Genomic DNA, 24,024 nt, shown 5'->3' with positions numbered 1-24,024 from the left:
GACACACCCACCTCAGCCATCCCAACTTCCTCAAGAAGGGGTCATGGGAAGTATAAAGGCCTGTCACGTCACACTTTAGTGCTAAGGCGCAGGGATGGGCGGGCTGAAGATGGCAGTATGGTGGGCAAGATGTCAGGTAGCGGGCAGGAAGTGGATGCGTCTCTGTAGCGGGCAGGAAGTGGATGCGTCTCTGTAGCGGGCAGGAAGTGGATGCGTCTCTGTTACCACATGTACCGATTTCCAGATGGGTACCGTCTCCCTGTCTTTCTTCAGTTTCCCCTCAAACCCATCTTGGACTTCCAGACTTAGAGGCCATTCCTATGCATATCCACCCCGCGGACTCTTTTTACAAAAAGATTTATTTTTATTTGCCTGCATGTATGTCTTTGTGCCGTGTGTGCCCCTGGTGTTCTCAGAGGTCGGGAGAGAGTGTCAGACACCCTGAGACTAGAGTAATAGATGGTTGTGAGACACCGTATTGGTGCTGGGAATGGAATCTGGGTTCTCTGGAGAGAGCAGTCGATGCTCTTAACCACTGAGCCATCAAACCCTAGCCCTCATCCCACACACTCTTCATCAGAGCGCTTACTCTATTAGCGGCCATGGCTTTAGGAGCCTGTCTCACACTCTGGGTTCTAGGTTCTTACTGGGATCTCACAGGTTCACATTGCAGGTTCAAAACCATATCAGAAAGTGAAGGTTCATAATTACCTCCTGGGCAACTGAATTAACAAGTGATCATAAGCGGGGAGATGAAAGGTTTAGTGAGACAGCGTTTTTAGCTGGGTAGCCCTTTTCATTTCTTTAAATCAAAACATGGCTGCCTTTGCTAGGCCTCGGTGCTGCAGAGATATCTTAGAAGCCTTGTGGGAAATGAAGTATGTATTTAGCTTTGGGGAAAATTCTGCTTCTTGAGATTTAGTTATGAGAGGAGATGAAGCAAGAAATTTCATCGGGTTTGATGCTACACGAAGGACCAGAGAGTCGCCAGGGCTCCTTCTACGTCTAGCCCAGATCAATAGACTGTTAAGGAAAGGGATCCAGGCAGAAGGCTCATCAGAGAGAAGCGCATTGAATGACCTATTTGGTGCTGTGCTTTCAGGGACAAGACTATGTAGAAAACTAGTTTAAAAAGTTTCATATCATACATTAATGTAATACGTGGAACATGATTCTGTTACACAAAAATATTTTGGTAATTAGGACCTATGCCCTGAATACATCTCACAAGGACAAGAACCTCAGAAATAGTTTACTTTATAGTCTTTCCATAGAGAAATAAACTTCTCTAACACCGGACATTTATTTTTAAGCATCCAGAGAAAGCACAAAAACTGACGTGTGCATGAATGTGTGTGTGTGTGTGTGTGTGTATGACAGGCCCAGCAAATAAACCAACCTAAGAAGCATAAATAAAAAATGAATTTCGAAACCACTTGAATCTCCTACAAGAATCCAATGACGAAAGTCGTATTTCAACACGCGTAGCTCAGCTCTGCAAAGCCAGAATCCCTGGACATGTGTTAATTGATCAAACATGGTTGAATGGCAGAGCTTTAGTTTGGGGGCGGGGGAGTAAAGCTAATACCACCAACAAAGCTGATGTATAATCAAGGACATTTCAGACTGCGCCGTTTGTGATCAGTGTGTTTCAAAACGTGTGACAGAAAGTCTGAATGCATGTAACAAAGAGAAGGCGTGTAAAACGTCTCGAGAATGACTCCTAAACCTGCCAGTCACTCATGAATGCATCATGGGAAGGCTCTCCTTGTCCTCCTCTTACAAAAGAATTGGACAAAAAGGTCTTTCTTAGTGGTAAGACTAAACGCGCATCAATCCTCACTTGTTTGAATATTTATCCTATCCTCTAAGACGTGTGGAGTGCTTCTTTACCTTTATAACTTTTATGAAACTTGGCCTTCCTTGTTTAATACTCTGTACTTTTCTCAGTGTCCTTTCCTAAATCTGTGTCATTCCGTTTCTCTCCCTCTTTCCTCATTTTCCCTCCTTCCTTTGGAGCTCTCCTTCTTCCTTTACTGGAGACTCCAATACTGTTTCTTTGTCCTCTCAAACAGGGTTTCTGACCTTGTTTCTCTAGGAATTTGGAAGACATATTTTATAAAGACATACATTTTTTTTTGTTTTGTTTTTCGAGACAGGGTTTCCCTGTAGTTTCTAGAGCCTGTCCTGGAGCTAGCTCTTGTAGACCAGGCTGGCCTCGAACTCAGAGATCCGCCTGCCTCTGCCTCCCGAGTGCTGGGATTAAAGGCGTGCGCCACCACCGCCCGGCAAGACATACATTCTTAAATAACTAAAACGCCATAAAATAAACAAAATAAAAACGGCATCTCTGCACTGTACATGATAAAGAGAGACAAGTAAGGAAGGATAACCTTTGGCCCTTGTAGTCCTTGAGGTCCAGGAGGTCCAGGGGGGCCCTGAAACAAGACAAGACACAGTTGAAAAACATAGCAAATATACACGTTAAAATGTCAGGCTTTAAAAACAACAAGCACACCACACAGCCCCATCATTTCTATCGTCATCAGATATGCCTAGATATTGACTCTCAGCATTTCATCAATTTCATGATGATAACAATTGCCAATCTGAGTTCTGAACTATCGGCACACTCTCCAAGTAACCGTACTACAGAAAAAGCTTTGGATTTGACAAGACAGTTGAATTTGCTGCCCTCTGTTCTGCCCACAACTTATGACTTATCTGATGTCACCTTCCACCCTTAGCTTCTCTCTCTCTTTCCTTTTTTTCTTTCTCTTTCTTCTTTTTTCTTTCCTTCCCCTTCCTACCCTCCTTCCCTCCCCCCCCCTTTCTCTTTCTTTGTGTAGTCCTGGCTGTCCTTGAATTTGCTCTGTAGACCAGGCTGGCTTTGACCTTACAGAGATCCAGCTGTCACTGGGTTGAGAGTTCTGGGATTAAGGGTGTGCACCACCATGCTCTGCCAAAGCTTTGATTTCTAAGCCACAAAAGATCAAACTACCTTATTCACAGGAGGTTAAAGTCTTAGAAAATGTAATTTTTTTTGACTTTCCCACAGAACAGACAGTAATTTAACTATGTCAAATGTTTTTAAAAGGTTAATAACATAAAGTAAACGCCAGATCAAACCAATTGCTACATTAGTACTATCTTGACCTGCATGCATCCGTACTAAATTCAAAGTCACGAACCACAGAGATCATGCAAAAGGAGTTACCGTGACAGTTAAGGTGGTAATCCTCTGTTGGGAAAATGGATCAACAAAGACAAGAGTTATCTATTTTGTATGTCAAAATAAGGTGACAGATTTCTGAAAAAAAATCCACTTCTAAAATATATTTTTGGCAAGTTAAGTGTCTTTTAAGTAACAGAGAAGCTACAGCAAAGATAATATCCTTCTTCAATACAGCATACCTATAAAGGGTTTGGAAACATTTTATTTTAAAAATTATAAGAAAACAAGGCATAAAAATTTTCATTTGCCTGATTTTTAAAAATTGACATAATTAAAAATTATATAGTTAAGTACATATAGTATATATAAGTATATAGTAGTGCAAAGGGTTGGTCAGTCTGGTTGTGAACTGTGAAATTTGCTATTGGTAAAAGCTCCATTCTAGATAGGATTCGATTAGGGAAAAGAAAAGTATCTTCTCTCACTCTGTTGTTCACTTTTTACATTATAATTGACCCCTTCTTATGTGCTATAACCAAAGAAACTGACATTGAGCTAATCTAGTGTGTTGAAGTGATAAATCCTTTAACAAAATATGTTGTCTCAAAGCATGGACTTCTAAAACATGATTCCTATTCTGTGATTTTGGTTATGTATTTAATATTTTATCATTTACATTTTGTGCCAAGAGCTCCACATGGCTTATTGAAACAATAGAAAGGAGTCATTTCTCTTTAGGGCTTTTGGTTACAGAGAGGCATTGTCTGGTGATATGTAAACCTGAGGGGTCAGTTTTAATGCCATCCCTTTGTGTTCTAATCTCTGATTCAAATCTTTGGTGCCGTTTTTATTATTGTTGTAAAAAATAAACTTTCACATTATCTATTTCACTCTAAATATCTTGATGATTCTTTAGTGACATAGTCACTAATGTCTGTTTGAAAACCCTGTGCTTGTATATGTGCTAATGACTCAAATTTGTATTGTATGATAATAGCAGCCAATGTGATTACAGTTTTAGATCATGCAGTAAAAAAGTTTGATGTTTCTGAGACAAAGGCAAAATGTCAACAAACTAAGAGCAAATTCTTATATCTCCCCAGAATTTTATGTTATCAGATGTATACAATATAAAATCATGTTTATGCTGTTTTAAATAGGTTTCTCTTGACACAATTGGATTTATAGCCCTGAGAAAGCTGTTTTGCTCCTAGGATGTAAATTAGTCATTTAGCAAAACAAAGAAATTACAGAGTAAAAAGAATTTCTTCACCATTGCCCTTTAATCATGTATTCTATTTTTAACTAGAAAGCAGAATTAATGAATTTTATGAAGGTCATCAGTTTTACAATTTGAATTCTCTCAGATTGTCTAACAGGGTCATATATAAATTCACATCCTCCCATAAATAGACACGTCTCACTTGTCCTTTTTCTTTAAAATGTTAATGCTAACACTTTTTAAAAAAATAACGAGCTGTATAATGAAAGAGTATCATCAGTGGCAAATGAGCTACTGGAGGAAGCAGAAATGATGTACCAACAGCTGCTTGAGAGCCCTCGACATTGTGAAGGTTCCATGTAGTTCAGAAGGGAGCAAGTGGTCACAAAAGTCAGCTAAGTTCACCAGCACACCACTTTGACCTCCTCCTGGAAGCAGCCATGCGAAGCTCACAGAGTCATCCTATGAGGTTGGCTTTTCAACGTTAAGGCTACATCATCCCAGCTGAACTCCCTTGTGAACACCAGTAATGATTTGAAAGCCAGAATTTTAGGAAGGGATGGAGAAAGGCCTGATATCCCAGGGAGACATGGTCTGAGATGAGAGGCGGGAGCTAACTGTAAATGTCCATCTTGTGCTTTATGCTTCATTTGGGGACGTTTGTATGAAAATCCTGCCCAGATTATAGGTTATTCTTCACTTTTCATGATGACGGGAGCTTAAACTCCCCTTTACAGAAGCAGACCATTACAGAAAGCCACGACTCATCAAATTGCAGAGCCCAAGTGGCCATCATGGTGGCCCAGCCCCAACTGCTACATATATAACCCAATTCTTTCACTTTAAGGCTCGGCAAGCAAATATCGACAAAGAGGGGACAGAAAGACTTTGAGAGGCAGGGGCCCTGGAAGCCTTCTGTGGAACTGTTCCTTCTAGCTATGACAGGGAAGCAGCACCTGTGAAATGTCAATAGCAAGGCTGCCTGAACAAGACCTGAGCAATTCCAGTGGTTGACAGCCCACTGAAGAAGGGAGAGAAACCCCAGGGCCCTCCTCTCCCAGATGAGGCAAGCAATGAACAACTTTCAAGAGAGTAAGAGTTAGCATTCCTCAGAGATACACCCCTGCTGTGGGACAATCTTTGTACACTGTAAATACGCATCACTCTCATTGGCTAATAAAGAGCTGACTGGGGGTGAAAGAGCCAGCCTAGGATGACACTGGGAAGAAGAAGGGTGGGGTCTCAGGAGTTGTGAGCAAGGTGCAGAGGAAGACAGAGACAAACATGGTATACTGAGATAATGAGCCATGTGGTAGAACAGAGATAGAAATAAGGGTGAATTAAAGTTGTCAGAATTATTAACAACTTCAAGCTACTGGCTGAGTATTTATAATTATTGTTAAATTTCTGTGGTTACTTGGGAGTGGCTGGTGGGACAGAGCTGACTGGTGATCCCAACCAAAAACTCTGTCTATAACCCCCTCCCAAGTGGTTCTCCTATACCAAGGGATCAACAGGCTGTGTTTATATTCATTCCTTTACAGGTAACAATAATTGTTAAAAAGAAGAGGCTGTGAATTTGGGAGGGTTTAGGAGGGGCTGTGGAAAGAGAAGAAATGGGAAATGATGCCAGTGTCTTTTAAATATATAAAATGAATCATGATCACAGTAAAGACAGTGTCACAGGTAAAAATCTTTAAATCTGACCTAGGAAACAGCTGTTTTTATTATTAATTGTGAATCTGGAGCCACCGCGAATCAACACAAAAGGCTAAGGCAATGCTTACACAAACCACATTATCTTTTCTTTCTATGGACCAACCTAATCTAACCATCTTTCCAACAGAATAAACACAAAGGAGTTATTTGGAAACAAGAACACAGATAGCACATGTTGGTGTGGGAAATGTGGACATTTCCCTGTGGGCAAGACGGGACTGGGAAGTCTGAGGAGTGCTGGGCAGGGCGAGAAGCTGGGTCAGAGCAGTTGAGGTAAATTCTCTTTTATGTTGCTTGGTGTCAAAAAGAAAAATCATGAGATGTGTTAGGTTTTAATTTTATGCCATAACTTCAGCTCCAGTCAAAAGGATGTAATCAGCAGTTTGTTCTGAGTATAAATTTTCTCATTCAACTACAAATGAATGGGTTAAAATTATAAATACTGAATTCAGAATGTCAATTATCTTAGGTACATAATACGCATAGTGCTTCAGCTATTTTATCTCCCACACTGGATACTGGCTACAGAGAAGAATCCAATTAAACTAGTATTGATATTTTTTTCATAATCTGAACTATTTCCTAGAATTACATAGTTCTAGTTTGAAGTTGCAACTGTAATACATTCATACCCATGCAGTCATTCTAGAGTGTTAGACAAAATGTTTTTTTAAAGGGCACAATAATAAAATAAGCATCGTCCATCACTGGTTAGAAATTGGGGAGAATAAAGGTTTATCAGTTCTTCCTCTAATGCCTTTCTGACTTAATTGATTGATCTTATTAAAGACTCTTAATCCACTAGAGTACTATGTCAGGAGGAGGATGAACAGATAGACATCAACTGAAAAATGACTCTAAATTCTTTAGAAACACAGCATATGGTTGACCCAACTGTAATATATCATGAGGTTTGGAGACAGTATAAAGTCATTGACGATGATGGATATTAACTGGATACTGTTTACAGTTGCATAGAACGCGAGATGGAAAAATAAAAAGACCCTGGAGGTGTGTATCCATTCATTTCAAGGAACAGCTGTCAGATGTCTTTCCCAAAATGTACAGTGCTTTCAGGAGCTCTTAAAAACCACCCTAAAGATAACACTGGATTTTATGAGCTCTCACATTTTGCAGACAAGGTTAGTGAAGCGTAGATATCTACTACGCTTTCCCTAAAATGACCCCGCTCCTAAGTGGTAGAAGGAAGAGTGAACCAGAAATGTCCACTTCAGTGTAAGTGTAGCCCATATGCTTCTTCATGCAAAAAAAAAAAAAGTGCTTCAAAAACCCTTCAAAACACTGTAGAAAATGCCGGTAATATGGGAGCATTTCTTGGCAGGGTAGAAAGTGGGTGCCCTTGTGATAGCTTAGATGAGAAATGTCCCCCCATGGCCGGATGTATTTGAATGCTTGGTCTCCAGTTGGTGGCACTATATGGGAAGGTTCTAGAACCTTTCCTAATGGTGGAGCCGTTAGGAGGAAGTACATCACTAGAGGAGGGCTTTGAGGTTTATAGCCCAGCCCAGCCCACCTGCATCCCTGTTCTCCCTCATTCCTGGGTATGGACACAACACTAATAGCATTGTCCTGCTCTTCTTTCATACTGTCATTGCTTTCACCATTTTTACCATGTCTGCTCTATCATGATGGATACCATCCCACTGGAACTATAAGCTAAAAGTTTCCCTCTAAGCTTTTTTTTGGTTTTGTTTTTGGGTCAGGTCGTCTACACAGCACCCTTTTCAGGTGGAGACAAGACCTATAAGGCACTGGAAGTAGTTTCGGTGAAATGTATAACTTTGCTAATAAATTTTGAGAGCTGTTCCTGTTTCACTATGTAAGTAAGAATTTTGAAAACATGTGGGTCCAAAAAAGCCTGCTTGTTCCTTGTCTCTGGCCCTCCGTATATAGTTACCAACTTGTAGGGGGAAAGGAAAACATTTAGAAAATTGGCTCAAGAATTTGACAATAACCCCAAGGTTACTGTTTATGTTTAAGCCACTTGTAATGAGGAATGCTAAATCAGTCAGTTGGCTGAATACACCATCCAATCCACATTTGTCCAAATAGGAAAGATAGAAATACAAAAGGCCAGTAGTGGTAGCAAAGCCCACAGAAAAGTACAGGTCTATGGAAATTAGACCACATTGATGACATCAAGAGGCTAGACATATTAAACTAGATATAAAATAGAGGAACTTAAGTATTTAGTTTGTTTTTAAGCCAAGCAATGATTTGTACATAGAAAGTACAATCATTCATCCAAGCACTAAATGCTAACTGTTCATTGCACATTTACAAATCTAGGCAACACAAACCTAAGACATATTTTCTGTTACCAAGAAACTTACAACATGGTAATGGAAAAACTAAAACCAATTATGTGATTAGAGAGTAATCGTATGTCACACTATTGGCCCCTGACTTTGAGGAAGAAGTCAGCTGGTGATAGCAGTATATTTATGGATCAGATTCAATGAACAAAAGAAAGGAAAAACAATAGGATGATCCTAGGCAAAGGCGATTTGTAGAGATATGATAGGAAATTTGTATTTCATAGGAAATGCAGAAAGTATCCCGGCAGAAGAGAGAGTACCAGAGAGCCTTAACTGATGACAGATGGAGGAGTTTGGTCTTGATTGCGTAGGCAACAAGTACTCTTGAAGAGATTTGAGGAAATCAGAGCAATCAAAGTAATGATAGCTTATGAAACATCAGCCTTAGAGACGTCTACTGGTTAGATTAGAGGGGCCGGAAGACAGCAGGGAGGCAGCATTGGCCACAGGACCCATACAGGATTAGATAGGAAATCACCAGGATGTGAACAGAATGAGCAGTGCTGAGATGAGTTTTGAGGAAGCTCCCGGCACGACACTGTAAGAGGGACTAAGAACAGTCGTGAGCTGCTCCTAACCTTCCGTCTCGAGCAATAGGAAGAAACACGGCATCATCAGTCGGTAGAAGTTAGTAAGATGTCAGCTAGAAGGTGGGAAAAGCACTAGTAGAACCGGGCATATTAATGGAAATCAGTAAGAAAAGATGTGGCCGTGGAGGAACTCTTCCAAACAGCTGGAGCCATACACAGGCTAGACCCCAGAAATGACTGAACTGTCAGGAAACAATTGCTACAACACAGACGGAGTAACTGGTCTACCTAAGGAAGATCAGAGACTTTAGGCTAGCAAAAAAGTCAGGATGCATAAAAGTGTGAAATACCAAAATAGAATGACTTCACTAGAGGGAAAGAATGAAAGAAATTAAAGCAGAAGGCCAGGTAAAGCATAAAGATTTTTTTTTTTAAAGGAAGGCAATTTGGTATACGTGACAGGAAAGTTAAGGGTGAAGATTATCATGGTCACCACTGGGTGACGAGAGATACTATACCACATGTGTATAAGCATGGGAAGGATGGCTAAGAAGCGAGAGTCACAAAGCAAGCCGCATGGACTGTTTTGTGAACTAGGTTTCACGGAATGAAAAGAAACAAATTGAAACATACAAACATATAGAAGGCCACTATTTGCCAAGGACTCTTCAAAGCATGAGTCATATCTTTAGCCATTTGCTACAGCAACCGGTGAGGTAGCTACTGCTAGTATCTTCATTTCAAGCAGGGAGAAAGAGAGGCACATGGCAGTGAAAGGACTGGCCAGGTCACATTTCTGGTGAGAAAGACAGTGGAAATCTGGACTCAAGCAGTTCCTGCTCAGCTCTGTAAAGTCCCCTGTTAGAGCAAGGAAGCAAACATTTGCCTAATCTAACACAATGTTTATACTTGATAAGGTTTAGGAGAATTTAAAATATAAGGGAAACAGAAAATCAGCAGTTTAAATTCCTACAAATTAAAGACAACTGGGGCCGGAGCTCAGAACGTGAGTGAGTAGGGAATGATGAAGAAAGAACGCACAGCGATGAATTCATGGACCCCTTGTGGTGGTGGCGTGAATGAGAATGCCCCCCCACCCCGTAGGCTCAGGCATTTGAACATTTAGTCCCCAGTTGGTGATGCTCTTGGGGGGCAGGGTGCTGAAGCCTTGCTGGAGAAAGTACACACTTGGCACATAGCCTCACTCCACTTCCGGTCTGCTCTCCGCTTCGTGTTTTCAATGGAAGATGTGAGCGCTCAGCTTTCTGCTCAGGATGCCATGCCTTGACGCAATTATGAACTCTGGTGTTTTGAAACCATAAGCTAAAATAAACTCTTTCTTCCATAAGTAGCAACAGAAGACTAATACACTTATCTCTGTGTGTCATACTCTGTGTGGCTTAGGGCAGAGGCTAGTCACTTGCCTGTAAGGCCTCGTGGAGGTTGCCATTGTAGTCTATGATCTCAGTAGCTCCTGGATCTCCCTTTTGCCCAGGTGGACCCTGTGACAAAAAACAAAGCAAGGGAAAGTCACGGGTGTGTTAGTCTCATCTACAAGATGGTGGCAAAAGAGGAGCAGCTTGAGTCCTCCCTGGCTGCTGCATACACATTTCATAATAATAATTAGGTTTAAATTTTGTCCATATTGTAAAGGAGAAAGATTACTTCTAACTTTCTGTCTATGTGAAACCAACTCCAAACACACCAGTTGATCTTTGTGTCTTGTGAAATACTATTGACTTTCTCCATATTTATTAAGGTAACCCTTAACCTCTTTTTTTTTGTTTTTTCAAGACAGGGTATCTCTTTAACTTTGGGAACCTGTCCTGGAACTAGCTCTTGTAGACCAAGCTGGCCTCGAACTCACAGAGCTCCTCCTGCCTCTGCTTCCCGAGTGCTGGGATTAAAGGCATGCGCCACCAGGGCCCATTCCCTAACCTCTCTCTACTCATCTACATATCATAGGTTGCTTCCTCATCCTCTAAGAAGAGAAAGCAATGATGAACAATGTTCTGTGGGGAAATTCTTGGCTTTCCCCATAAGAATCTTATCCCATACGCCCCAACTTATCTAAAACTAGAGGAAATGGAAGACCAGAATATCATACACCCACAAATATACCTCCCCCAATCCAGATCACAAGCACACTCACATCTCTGCATAGTATAGACTTTTATTCTCCCATTATACCTGCTGGCACAATTTCCATGACCTGTGTCCTAGTCCGCTGACTTTTCTGGAGAGTACAAATGTACAGACTAGCGCCTTGACTGAAAAATGGAAGTCTTACTAGCTGGGTAGCTGTGGGTTTCACACTGCTTTTTTTTTTCCCAGAATAAAGTTTGTTTATTGTTTGGTGAGAATCTCTACATAACCTGTGCCTGAGTAAACAAATAAGGACCAAGGGGAAGGCTATCAGCAGGAATAATCCCAGTCTACCAATAATGGCTGTGACTGTCCATTCAGATGCTTCTCACAGTTGCACCAACACGACCTCAAATCTGAGTTTAGACAAGAGGAACACTCACCCGGGGTCCCAGAGCTCCAGAGTCTCCTTTGTCTCCATGATCACCCTTTGCCCATGAAAAAAAGAAAAGAATGAATCAGCATCAGGGCCACCGCTGTAGGAATCCGTCACACCTAATGAGCTATTTGTACCACACAGCCGCGCTTTAGACACGAACTGAAGACATATGAAGCAAACATCACCACCACACTGTAAATGCCTCCTAAAGATGCCGCGGATGGGTAGTTAAATGTCCTCCTCAGAACACAGGGTGTGTTGGAACAGACAGGCTATGTACTCTCTGGCTAGGCTTTGCATAAGCAAAGCCAGTGATTTCTAGGGTACCCAAAGTAATATTTATCTTCAGAGTGAGCAGGGTTGCTTTCCTTTGAAGGGATGTGAATGAAAGGAAAAGGGCCAAGCCACTGTGGCATCTGTCCTCACGGAAGAAAACAGAGACAACTGGGACAAGAAGGAATGGAGAGATCATTTTAGGGAGAATGGGATTGTAAAGTCAGGCTAGACCTCCCTCTGATGACAATAGCTACCGGTAGCTACTTTAACACTCTGTGGGAGTTGACAGCAGTCAGCTAGACCAGGCTGGCCAGACTTCCTTTATCTTATCTCTCCCCTTCTCCTTCTCTCTGTCCTCTCTTTTCTGCTCTTCCCCATTTCTACTTCAAAGCAATAGGAAATCATCTCTGGAGTTTTATTTACGGTGTCATAACCCCACCCACAGAGACACCAAGAATAGACTACACACTCTCCAAATGATCAGAAGTCGAAAATGACAAGAGAAAAAAGTACTTAAATCTGTGTATATCTAAAGGTTCTTTAAATTAGCCTGAAACTAGAGCCCCCTTTCGATACAGAACTCACGGCATCTGTGGCTCTACATAGTTACATAAAACGGATAAGGAGCAGTGAGGATAAGGAGAAAGGGAGGTCGTGATTTCTCCCATGCAGGTCATACTAGTGGTATGGGCCATAACAATTAACTTCTCCGTGGATAGGGAATTAACAGCCTCTAATCTCTAGTCCCATTTTGTACCCTTCCATGCTATCAGCTAGTGGCATTTTTCAGTGACACTATATATGCTATTTCAGATAGTATAAGCATCATGACGAAGGGACAACTGCTATTGGTGGTGACATTTTATTTTGGTTATTATTTAATGTGTTTACATGTGCCTGCACTGTCCCAGCGAGTGTGCAGGGATCAGAGTACACCCTCAGGTGTCGGTGCCTGTCTTTCACTTAACGTGAAACGGGGTCTCTTTGTGTTTTCCACTATGTAAGCCAGGCTAGCCTCTGGGGGATCCCTTTTCTTTCCTTCTATCTTCTTTCAGGAGTGCAGGGATCACAGATGCTTGAGTTATTTTGTGGGTTCTGGGCACTCAAACTCAGAGCTTCACATTGTATAGTAAGAAGTTTTAGCCATGTTCTAGTCCTAGGGTATTGTTCTAACTCTCTGAATGGAGTCGCGTGACAAACCAAAGTATAACAGGAGCATTCGTCAACAAAAACAAAAACAGGGAATGAAAAATAAGAGTAAACAATTCATAAACTGTCTCTTTTCCCAAAGAAGCTAATCTCAGGAAACAGGACATACACCACCTCTTACAAAATAGTCTGAGGGTGGCTGGTGAATGGCTCAGCAGGCAGAGGCACTGCCACCATGCCTGAATACTTGAGTTACATCTCAGAACCCAAATGGTGGACTGAGAGATCTGACTCCCACAAATTACCCTCCAACCTCCATATTGTGTGTTGTGGCAGAAAGCACACACACACACACACACACACACACACACACACACACACAATATGTTAAAAAGGGACAGTCTTAAGGATAAGAGCAGACAACAACAAGGAAAAATAAGCCAAGTGTCTTGAGTTATAATCACAGGGACAAACCAAATGTAAGCCCTGAAGGAAAGGTTTCATCTACGACAGAACTCTTTGAGGAAGAGGCAAAAGACACATATCTTGAAGGCCCGAAGTCACATCAAAATGGTTATTGGTTACTGACCTTTGACCCCTTTGGGCCTCTAGCTCCTGATTCACCTTGTTTCCCCTATTGTAAGAGAGTATGAAGATGAGAAAGAGAATGACAGGGAAGATAAGAACAGTGGCTCAGAACAAAGAGGATCACGGACACACTTTATCTTAACAGCCCGTCACAGTGCCATATTATGCTGGTTATTTTAACACAGAGAATACGCGTTGCTGCGGCAGGAGCTCACTCCCTGGTCTCTGTCAATCTCTACCCGTTATGACTCTGAAGACTCTTTCCCATCAGTGTCTGGGGAGAGCTCTGTAAGTGACTCTCTGAGTCTCAACAGTGCTTCTGTGCTGAGAGTTCTTTCTCATCAGAGATTACATCACCCCTGTCTCCGAGAGGGGCTGGTTATTAGAGTATGACCACGTTAGTTTGCATAATGTTTAGGTAAATGGAGCTTGCATAGGCAAATAAATCCTTAGCACTAATATTTCCAAGGTGTCACACGCCATCAAGTTACCATGGAAACAAACACAGCCCTGGGCAGCGAGGGCTTTTCTCAGCCGGCTGTAACACACATTGAGCGATGGTGTGTTATATGACAGCAACTCTCCCTTTACGTTCAGATATGCTATTAAATTTCTTCACTGAGCTGCACAGAGTAAACAAGAAGAGTTGAACTGCAAAATTACTAGCCATCAGTGTGCATTTCAATGAGGTTCTTGTGATTTGGGTCGTTTCAGCATCGGTTGAAAGATTCTACAGCAAGAGGCATGCACCCCCAAACTAAAGACAGCTCTTCTCCAATGTAAGAAAAACTGACCTTTGGTCCTGGGGCTCCCGGGTCTCCTCGTTCACCTCTTCCAGGAGGCCCTGCCTCTCCACGTTCACCCTGTCACAAATTGCAGAATAGGTAAATAGTAGCCTCCCCATACCTGTTCCCCAGAGAGGAATACCGGAGTTCAAGAAAACCGAGGTAAACAGAGAGCCACTGCTCGTTCACAGCGGTACTGTGTTCGTCTCTGAACATGAATGACCCCATTCCATACACAAAACACTCTAAGGTTAATTTTGGTGCCATCTTGGGTGGGCTAAGGGGCACGTATGGGACTGCAGAAGCATTCTTAATGTTTTTATCAGAGTGTTTTCAGAGGAGATCACACAATGGTCAGTGACTGAGTCGATGGACAGAGAGGGGAAGGTTTACCCTTCAAATATGTGATTGCTGCCCATGTGGCTTCAGGATGGATAGAACAAAAGGCAGAGAACAGGCAAGCTATCTCTGTCCCTCTGGAGCATCTTTAGCTGCTCAGAACACCACAACCAGTTTACTGTTTTGAGGGCAAGACTAGCACCAGGCGCTGCATCTCAGACCTTCACCTTCTGCCAAGGAGTTTCTGTACCAGCTTCCATGATTCTGAAGCCATCAGACCTGGACTGAGCCATGCTACTAGGTTGCTTTTAGCTTGTACATAGCTGGCTTCTGTGGGACATCTTTGCCTCCGTAATCACATGAGCCAATTCTCCTAATAAACCCCTTCCTTAGCCACACACACACACACACACATACACACACACATCATATGGCATATATCTGACATATACATGTGGCATATATATGGATGCCATATATATATGGCTAGGTAGGTATATATGGTAGGTAAATACTCTCTCGCTGATGTATGTTCTGAGTCTCTAGAACACCCTGATATAAATATGTAATTCTGCCTTCTAATCCCCATTTTATAAATATGGAAAGAGTTTGATGAATGTCTGTTAGGTGGCTATGCAGATAAATGCAAAGACTTTAAAAGGATATCAGCATGGCTTCCTTGTCTTCTTCTTCCTACTCTTACTGCTCCTCCTCCTCCTTTTTTATTATTGAATGGACATCTATTTACATTGTGTAGCAAATTTTAAGAAATTCCAGGAAAATACATAGCACAGTGGGGAAGTTCCATACTTTATACTCTGACATACTGTTTTTTTTTTTTTTTTTTTTGTACTCTGACTGAAATTCAGTTTTTCTAGGCAGATGTAGCTTTGACGGCACCAGGACAGGTCCTTGGAACACGCCATTTCTACTACAGATTCTTAAGTGCCATTAGTCTCCTTCCTTAGGACATGTCTTCACTGCCCTGTGAGTTAGACACACCATTTTATTTTTCAGATCTCTTGTTAGGGGTACAAATTCAGACCATCTACAAAAAAATGGTAAAAGACCATTGTTGGGTCAAAATAGATCTTCAAATTGGAAATTTCCCCTTAGGACACAACTCTTGTTGAGATAGGCAATCCAGCTAACAAGTTTAGGATATTGCTAAAACTGGCTTTCTGTGGATATGCTTGCTTGTAGAAAGGTCACAGGGGCATCACATCTCCTCCTTCTCCAGAGTAAAGTATTTGTTTTCTAGAGTCATGATGAGGCCGTCATAACAGCCATTACTCTCAACTTTGTGGCTCTATGTCTGAGTCTCTCTCTTTGAAACTATGGAATAGTTTAACAGTTTGCTATTTAAAAAAGTATTTAGGGCCAGGCAGTGGTGGCGCAGGCCTTTAATCCCAGCACACAGAAGGCAGAGGCAGGAGGATCTTTGTGAGTTTGAGGCCAGCCTGGTCTACAAGAGCTAGTTCCAGGACAGGCCCTAAAGCTACAGAAAAGACCTGTCTCAAAAAACCAAAAAAAAAAAAAAAAAAAAAAAAAAAAAAAAAAAAAAAAAAAACCACCACCAACAAAAAGTATTTAGAGATAAATATCTCTACCAGCTGGGTTTCTTTTTCTTCCCCTGTCTAGCAAAAATATTCTACAGATGAAGTTCCCAATGGCTCCCCATGCTAGGACCCACCCTCCCTGTGTGGTAGTGGATATACTCCTCTGTCTGGCCACCTTCTCCTCTCTCCTGGCTTTAAGGCGTCAATCCCAATCAATATAACAGTTCTCATGTCAACAGACAATTCCTTTCCGCTCTGTCTCTGTATTTCCCTCTCAGAAAGGTCTATCTTGTGTGAATTTGTTCAGGCTAAAACAGAATTTCTTTAATGGGCTTGATAGCTTATTGTGTGAAAATGGGATTTCTTTGGAAAACAATTTTGCATAATCCTACAAGTTCCAGTCCCCTTAGGCAATGGATAGTTTCCGCTAGGATAAGAGTTATTTTCACTTGACCAGAGCAGAAATGAGGCCTACTCCATCTGAATAGACCATGACATATTTCTCTAACTATTGGAAATCACCCCTGGCCTATTTCTGCTGAACCCAGAACTCACCGAGGCCGAGTCTGCTGTGGCTTAAAAATAAATGAGTATAAGTGGGTGCCACTTTGTACCTTTGATTCACGGAGTCTGTCCTGAGCACAACTCCATCACCATTTATGTCTTACTGGGCAGACCAAGGGTGAACTCTGGACTTGCCTCTCTGTCTGCAGCCCTGTATTCTTTTTGCATGGCAACATACAGCTTTTGCTTTCAGGGTCCACTTTAAGGTTGCCAAATAGGACACTCAAAGATGGTTTTCATTACAGAATACTTCTGCACACATCATTTGGGGCAGATATGTTTTTGGAGTGAAGCATTTAAGAAATCTCTGTGACATCCATGGGGATGGGATTAATGTCCGATTTGCAAGAGCATCCTGGAATGGATGAGGAAGGGAAGAAGGAGTTGGTGAGCTCTGGCCCTCCTTTCTCTCAGCCACCTTTCCCTGTCACGGGGAAGCCAGTGGCATCACACTTAGGAATCCAGAGGGCAAACCTGAACGACAACTATATTCCACCCGCCCTTGGATGTGCTTAGAGCTTCCGGGATATAACTTCAAGCTACATGCCATTAATAGGTAGATCATGCTGCCTTGGTTCTAAGGCAAAAATATATGGCCATCCAAACAGTGGAAGAGTCCTCCCACTTTTTTTTCCTGCAGGGATGGCACAAATGTCAGAGAAAAAGGAGGGGCATAAAGGTCTACTTACTTTTGTTCCTGGTAACCCTGGTAAGCCTGGCTCTCCTTGAGGACCAATGAAGCCTGGTTCTCCCTTAAAAAAAGATGGGCATACAAGGCATTATTTATTTGACAGCACGCTCAGTTTTTCCTACTGTGGTTCTACTTCCTTGATTGCATACAAGTGTTCCAGCTGAGCTCAAACTACTTACTCTATGACGGTCATCAATGAAAAGAGTGGCGCTCCAGAGACGCTTTAGAAAGTGATGAAAATGTCTTTGTAATAACTCCTTCCCTCATCTGTCTGGTGTGTCTTGTCATTTAACACACAAAGGCCAATTGTGTTTGGGTGGATGCGGAGGGGCCTATAAGATGCCCTTCCTGTGTCCACAGCCTTGTGAATTCTCTTCCTCTTGAGTCAAGAGTGGATTCCCTATGTAAACCTGGTGAATAAGATATTCTGGGAATGATAGGATATTACATCTGAGTCTAAGCTGTAAAGAGTGGCTTCTTTCTGGGGGTGGATCTTTCCTGTATCTTCTCACTTGGACCACTGACTTTGAGGGGAGCAAACTGCCCTGCTTTGGGGTAGCCCTGTGGAGCTACCACAGTGTGAGGACTGAGGTCTGTCAAGAACTCAGCGAGGGAGCTTGGGAGTGGATTTTCCATCCCCTTAGAATCTTCTAAAGAGGACACAGCCCTGGATGCCTGCCTCATGGCAGTCTCTTCAGGGACTTAGAGGCAGAGCCACCTGCTCTGCTCAAATTCCTGCCTTTCAGAGACATAAGCCAACAGTTTTCAGCAGCTATTTCTAGGGTAAGGTGGTAGGCAATAATACATAGCTGATACAATGAATATGGCCAGGCGAGAGAATTAGTAATATTCAACCTGAAAGGAAAAGTCCCTCTTCTTGCCATACCTCTCAAACATTGTCTCTACTACCTGGAGGAAATTCATCTGTGGCGTAATAAAAGGTGCCCTGGTCTCAGGATAGATCTGTCAGGCCTTAGACTCCTTTGGGTTACAGGAATGCCAAGGGACTTCCTTTGTTGCTCGTAACTTGTCCCTTCCAACTACACATGAATTGCTACAAACAGGAGACACTAAGTGAGTCACTAATCTGATGGCTAGAAGGCTGGAATTTTCCATTTTATTTCATCACTTATGGGACAGGGAGAATGGCTGGAGGCTGAAGTCAATCACTAGAGGGTAGCCATTCATCAGTCATGCCATGGAATCCCCATAGAAACCCTAAATGACAGAACCAAGTAGACTTTCCAAGTCAGCAGACTCAATTACATGCCAGGAGGGTGGAGCGTTCGGATCCACAAGGACAGAGGCTTTTGTGGCCAGAGGTCTTCTAGACATTGCCCTATTCAGTGAGCCGTTTTCTTCAGCCTTTAGAATAAATGACAAGGGCAAGCGTGGCACTTTGTCGTCCTGAACTGTGACTCATTCTAGCCAATTCTTTAAAAAGGTTGTCCCGAAAAGTCCTAAATCCATAGCCATTTCAGAAAAAGTAGAGATAATCCCAGTCCCCTGAGAATTTGCTGCAGGCCACTAAACTGAAGTTAGTCTTGCAAGGTTGGTCCTGCAGACCTGTGACATCTGAGACTATGAGGGACAGCATCAGAACAGGACTGAGCTACGGCCCAAATTCAGTTGGCTTCTGAACCAGAAAGGTGGAGCCCTGGGGTTTGAAAAGAAAATACCTGAACTAGTGTTTACATCATCTTGATTATCCACCAAGTTTTATTTTCTTTTTAACTAGTCAAAGGAAACAAGACATATGGATTTAACCATTTAAAATGTAAAATACATAACAATTTAAAGCAAATCTCACAATGGTTCTGTTCTAATGCTTCCTGTTTTGTTTATGCTTGGACAATTTCTGGAAGAGTTATCAGTTCAATTGATTTCCCTCCAAATCAGCTGTCATGAACCTGTTTCATGGTGCTTGGAACTAAGCAGGAAGGCGTAGAGAGAGTGTTCTGAAGGCATGTTAAATTGTCTGCATCTATGTTTCGAACATGTTATAGAAAAGTTAGCTGGGAATTGAGAATAGAAGGATGTCATCACCGTGAAAGATTTCAGGTGACACACCACTCAGATTTAGTCTGACTTGGGCATCCCAAGGGTAAGGAAGTGAGGGTTGGGTCTCAGAACTGAAGTTGAGGGTAAGGTTATTTCCTATAGTCCCTTTTCTACTGGGTACCACAGTCTACCTCCTCCTGGAAGGGAAAACCTAGCAAAGGTGTCATACCTCAATATTTCAAAATAAAATTCTGAACTCAATTCAGAGAAATCATTTATAATTCTACCTTTAGCAAAATGATTTGATGTGTTATTTTATAAACAAAAACATTTATTTATAACTAAAACATTTAGTCCAATAGGGTAATATTTGACATGAATAGGTGTCTTCTCTCCACTTTCAAGAATGTGAATGAATGTTAAAGTCATTGGTCATGATGGATGTCCCAAAATTGTAATGTAGAGGTTGAATATTTACTTGTCAACTTGAACTCTTTATACATTTTCAAGCAAAAATAAAATGATCTCTTTAGCCAGTCAAGTGGAAGCTTCATTAAGCATACTAATACAAAGCAGAAAGGGAAGAAGACACAGAAATACAGTCCGTATTTGAGTTAGTGCTTAGTTTACGAAGAAGTCAAGCATGCGGTTGCATTTTCCACAAACAAGTCTTTGTTATCTCAGCAGTTAGATACAGGCATTTTTAATCTTCCTTCTAAAGATACATTAAATTCCCTTTAATAGATGATTCAGGGCAAAATTTATTTAGTTTCAAGAGATAAATTAAGCTGCAGACTTGATTTTTAGCACCGTTGTGCTTATTTATAGGTTTCAAAAGACTTTAGTACGATTAGTCTCTCATGACCACCACTCTAAGAGAGTATCTCTTGACACACCTCGTGTTCCAATGCGCTCAAGGCAAACCCTGCAGCGCTAGCTATAGGGCCTCAGGTTTGTGTCTACTTCCTCTGAGAGTGCCCAGTCATTTTAGGGCCATTGCTCCATCTTCCCTATCTTGTGGTGCAGTGGGGTGGGGACACTTACTGGTCTCTTCTCTCTCTCTCCCTTCCTCGCCCTTTCTCCTTTTAGTCTTTTGAGACAGGGTTTCACTGTGTAGCCCTGGCTGTCCCAGAACTTGGTCAACCAGGCTGTGCTCAAACTTAGAGATCCACCTGCCTCTGTCTCCCAGGAGCTGGGATTAAAGGCGTGTGCCACCACCTTCTCAAGCCTTTTAAGCTTACTTGTCTCCTGAGCTTATACTGGTTCTGACAGTTTTGGTTCCAAAAGTTTTTCTGGGAGAAACCCCAGCTCTCTCAGATGGTCTGAAGAGGGCTTAAAGGTCGGATGGTTTCACAATAGGCAAAGACATTTTGTTTGCTGTTGGCCTGAAGCATCTGAGTGTGAACAGCTTGTGATGTGGCTTCCAATTTTGGGTGGAGTCTAACCTTTAAGACATAAGCCACTCATGGAGCTTGGAGGTTATAGCATAGAAAACTAGCAACTCTATCTGAACAAGTTGTTAAAATAACCTTTCGTTGTACAATTGCCTATCTGAGATGTGTTAAATACTTCACACCGAACAAAAAATTGAGAGGACTGAATCTAGACGTGGAGAAGAGAATCCAGCTATAGTCTAAGCCAGGCATTAAAGAGATTTTTGGGGGAAAATCTTTATATACCAATATCATCCTTCTTACATATATTTCTGATCTTATTTGAAAAAATTCAGTTATATTTCATAAAACACACAATCTACAGTTTAATTTTGAACAAGAGATATTTTTGGCTGAAGTCAGTTTTCTTCAACTAACCCACCAATACCTATCCACCCCCCCCCCCCAAATAACCAACTCAAATATCTCAGTGTAACAGCAACATAAATGTGGAGTCTTCTGGATAAAAGTTAAAGAGCGAACAGACTAAGGAGCCGCATTAGCCTCTCCAGTCCTGTCCGCCAGCCAAGACACAAGGGCTCCCTTCTATATTATGAAAACACGAAGCAGAGCTGGCAAAAGCTTAGGAACGTGGCTTTTCTCAATGACTGCTGAAGATTTCATGAGGTCTTGGGATTCTATAATAAAATCTTAACTGACTTTCTAAGCACAGCAAGGGAATACTTCAGACAGTCTCTCCCTTCTAAATGGTCACTGTGATAGCGTTCAAAAAGGCGAGAAGAACCGGCACATACTTAGCAGGGTCGCTAGTTCAATGAAGGGAAGGAAGAAAGGGAGAGAGAGATAGAAAGAGAGGCAGTTTCATTTTCACAGAGATGGCTTTCCAGATGTTTCTAGATAGACTTCCAGAACATTCCATCCCTTAGGCAAAATGGTGGCCAGAAACTCCTAACTGATTAGTTCTTGCTTGTAGAAAAAATATCTGGCTTTTTATTTACTATTATTAGTTTTATTTTTATAAGTCATTATCAGTTAAAGAAGTGACATCATTTTCTTAACCTAAAACTTCTCTCTAGATCGAGTCTTGTTTTCTGTGATTTTTATTGTTTCTGAACAGATCTGATTTTCATTGTCCCCAAAAATAGTATAATGGAGTTTGAAAAATATGTGCTGGTTTGCCTGGGTGCTAAAAGCACCCCAAAATGTTGATTAATGTGTCTTGACACAGAATACATTAGCCATGCACTGTTCTTTTTGCTTAGAGGCTAATTAGAATTCAAGTCAGCATGATACCTGCTTTTGAGAATTACAGCAGTAACATTTATTATACCAAGAACTGTGTAAGGCAGTCAGTTTTGGTAATGACTGATTTCTAAAATTATTGAGGAGACAAAAAATGAGAAATAGTTTGTCCCGAAAACACTTATTACTCATAAGGATACAATATGAGTATAAATTAATACATTTTAAATGTTCTGTTGAAAATGAACTAAATAGTGAATTGATTTAAAACCCAGAAAAACCTGTCTTTTGGAGATTTTGTTTGTTTTTTTTTTTTTTTTAACAGAATTGCATCATGAAGGATATGCAGTGTAATTGTTGGAAGTTTCATTATGGTTGCTAAAACTCTCTGATTTCTTTTGCATGAGTTTCCTAATTGGACTCAAGTTACCCATGTCTTCAGGTAGTCTGTGCCAGCAGGAAGTAGTTACAAGCAAAAATAACACAGTGTGACCTGTCTGCTAAGGCTGTCTTATTTCCTTTCCTCTATGAATTAATTTTACATCCCTCCATCTATCTCTGCCAGTTTTGAGAGATGCCAGTGTTTCTGAGGACTGAGCTGCATTCATCTTCGTCAGATTCTGAAGACGCATTTGTTACTCACAGAGGACCAGGCCAGCACTCAATCCTGAGAGTGTCAAGTGAATGTCTCTGCCTCCTGTGAAAACAGATTTCAGGTCCGAGGGGATTTCATATGATGTGGGAGAGATGGTTACCACCTTAGACCCTTCTGCCTCTTTAACTTCTTGATCTGAATGTCAAATTTTCACTAATGAGGAAACCAGAGTAAAACCATTAAACTTCAAGGAATGGGAAACCATTAAAACATAGCTGCGACTTAAATAGCTTTTTATGATTTGATGTAATATCTGCTGTTAATATATCTCCTCCCTCCCACTTTGTTTTGTTTTTGAGACAAGGTTTCTCTGTGTAGCTTTGGAGCCTTTTCTGGAACTTGTTCTGTAGATCAGACTGGCCTTGAAACTCACAGAGATCCACCTGCCTCTGCCTCCCAAGTGCTGGGATTAAAGGCGTGCGCCACCACCGCCCAGCTAAAACCTGACTTCTTAATTTGGTAAAATCAGCTACTTCTATCCTTTGAACAAGAAAAGCAAGCACTGAAAATCTGAGAAAAGTATCTTGAGTTAGGCAACACTGACTAGAAAGTTCAGAACAGTAGCAGGATACAAAATCAACTTGCAAAAAGTCAGAAGCCTTCCTATATACAATATACAAAAAGTCAGTCTTCCTATGTACAAATGCCAAACACTGAGAAGGAAATTAGGAAAACAATACCATTCCCAAGAGCCTCAAAATATCTTGGAATAAGTTTAGTCAAAGAAAACAAAGACCCATACATTAAAAACTTTAAGACCCTGAAAAAGAAATAGAAGAAGATACCAGAAGATGGAAAGGCCTTCCATACTCATGGATTGGTTGGGTTAATATTATCAAACTCCTACAAAAAGCAATCTACAGACTCAATGAAATGTGCAGCAAAATCCCAATGCAATTCCTTATAGATACTAAAAAACATCTTAAATTTCATATGGAAATATAAAAGACCCAGGATAGTAAAATTAAAAAAAACAAACAATTAAAAAATACTGCTGCTATATCAGCACCCCGGATTTTACGTTTTACTATAGAGTTACAGTAATAAAAACAGCATGGTATTGGCATCAAAACAAACATATTGATTAATGGAATAGAATTGAGGACCCACAGATAAACCTAGACTCCTACAGTCAGATGCTTTTTTTTTGACAAAGAGGCCAATAATACACATTGCAGAAGAGGCATTTCAACAGATGGGCAAATACTGCTACTCAAACTGGACAGCAAGACATAAAAGAATGAGACTCAATTCTTATTTCTCACTCTCAGA

The 24,024-nt window shown here is 41.3% G+C and overlaps 1 protein-coding gene across 1 annotated transcript in view; it reads right to left on the bottom strand.

Moving 5' to 3' along the window:
- Col25a1 (collagen type XXV alpha 1 chain) overlaps window positions 1-24,024 on the bottom strand; it is a 375,262-nt gene that overhangs the window by 29,563 nt on the left and 321,675 nt on the right. Inside the window, 7 exon segments of the mRNA XM_038310855.1 lie at window positions 2,394-2,438; window positions 3,218-3,241; window positions 10,410-10,487; window positions 11,514-11,558; window positions 13,524-13,568; window positions 14,317-14,385; window positions 17,459-17,521. Of these exon segments, the coding sequence (XP_038166783.1) occupies window positions 2,394-2,438; window positions 3,218-3,241; window positions 10,410-10,487; window positions 11,514-11,558; window positions 13,524-13,568; window positions 14,317-14,385; window positions 17,459-17,521 (369 nt within the window).

This window comes from Arvicola amphibius, chromosome 14, assembly GCF_903992535.2.
Source record: "Arvicola amphibius chromosome 14, mArvAmp1.2, whole genome shotgun sequence".
NCBI classification, from domain to species: Eukaryota; Metazoa; Chordata; class Mammalia; order Rodentia; family Cricetidae; genus Arvicola; species Arvicola amphibius.
This window is presented reverse-complemented; position numbering and strand designations above follow the sequence as displayed.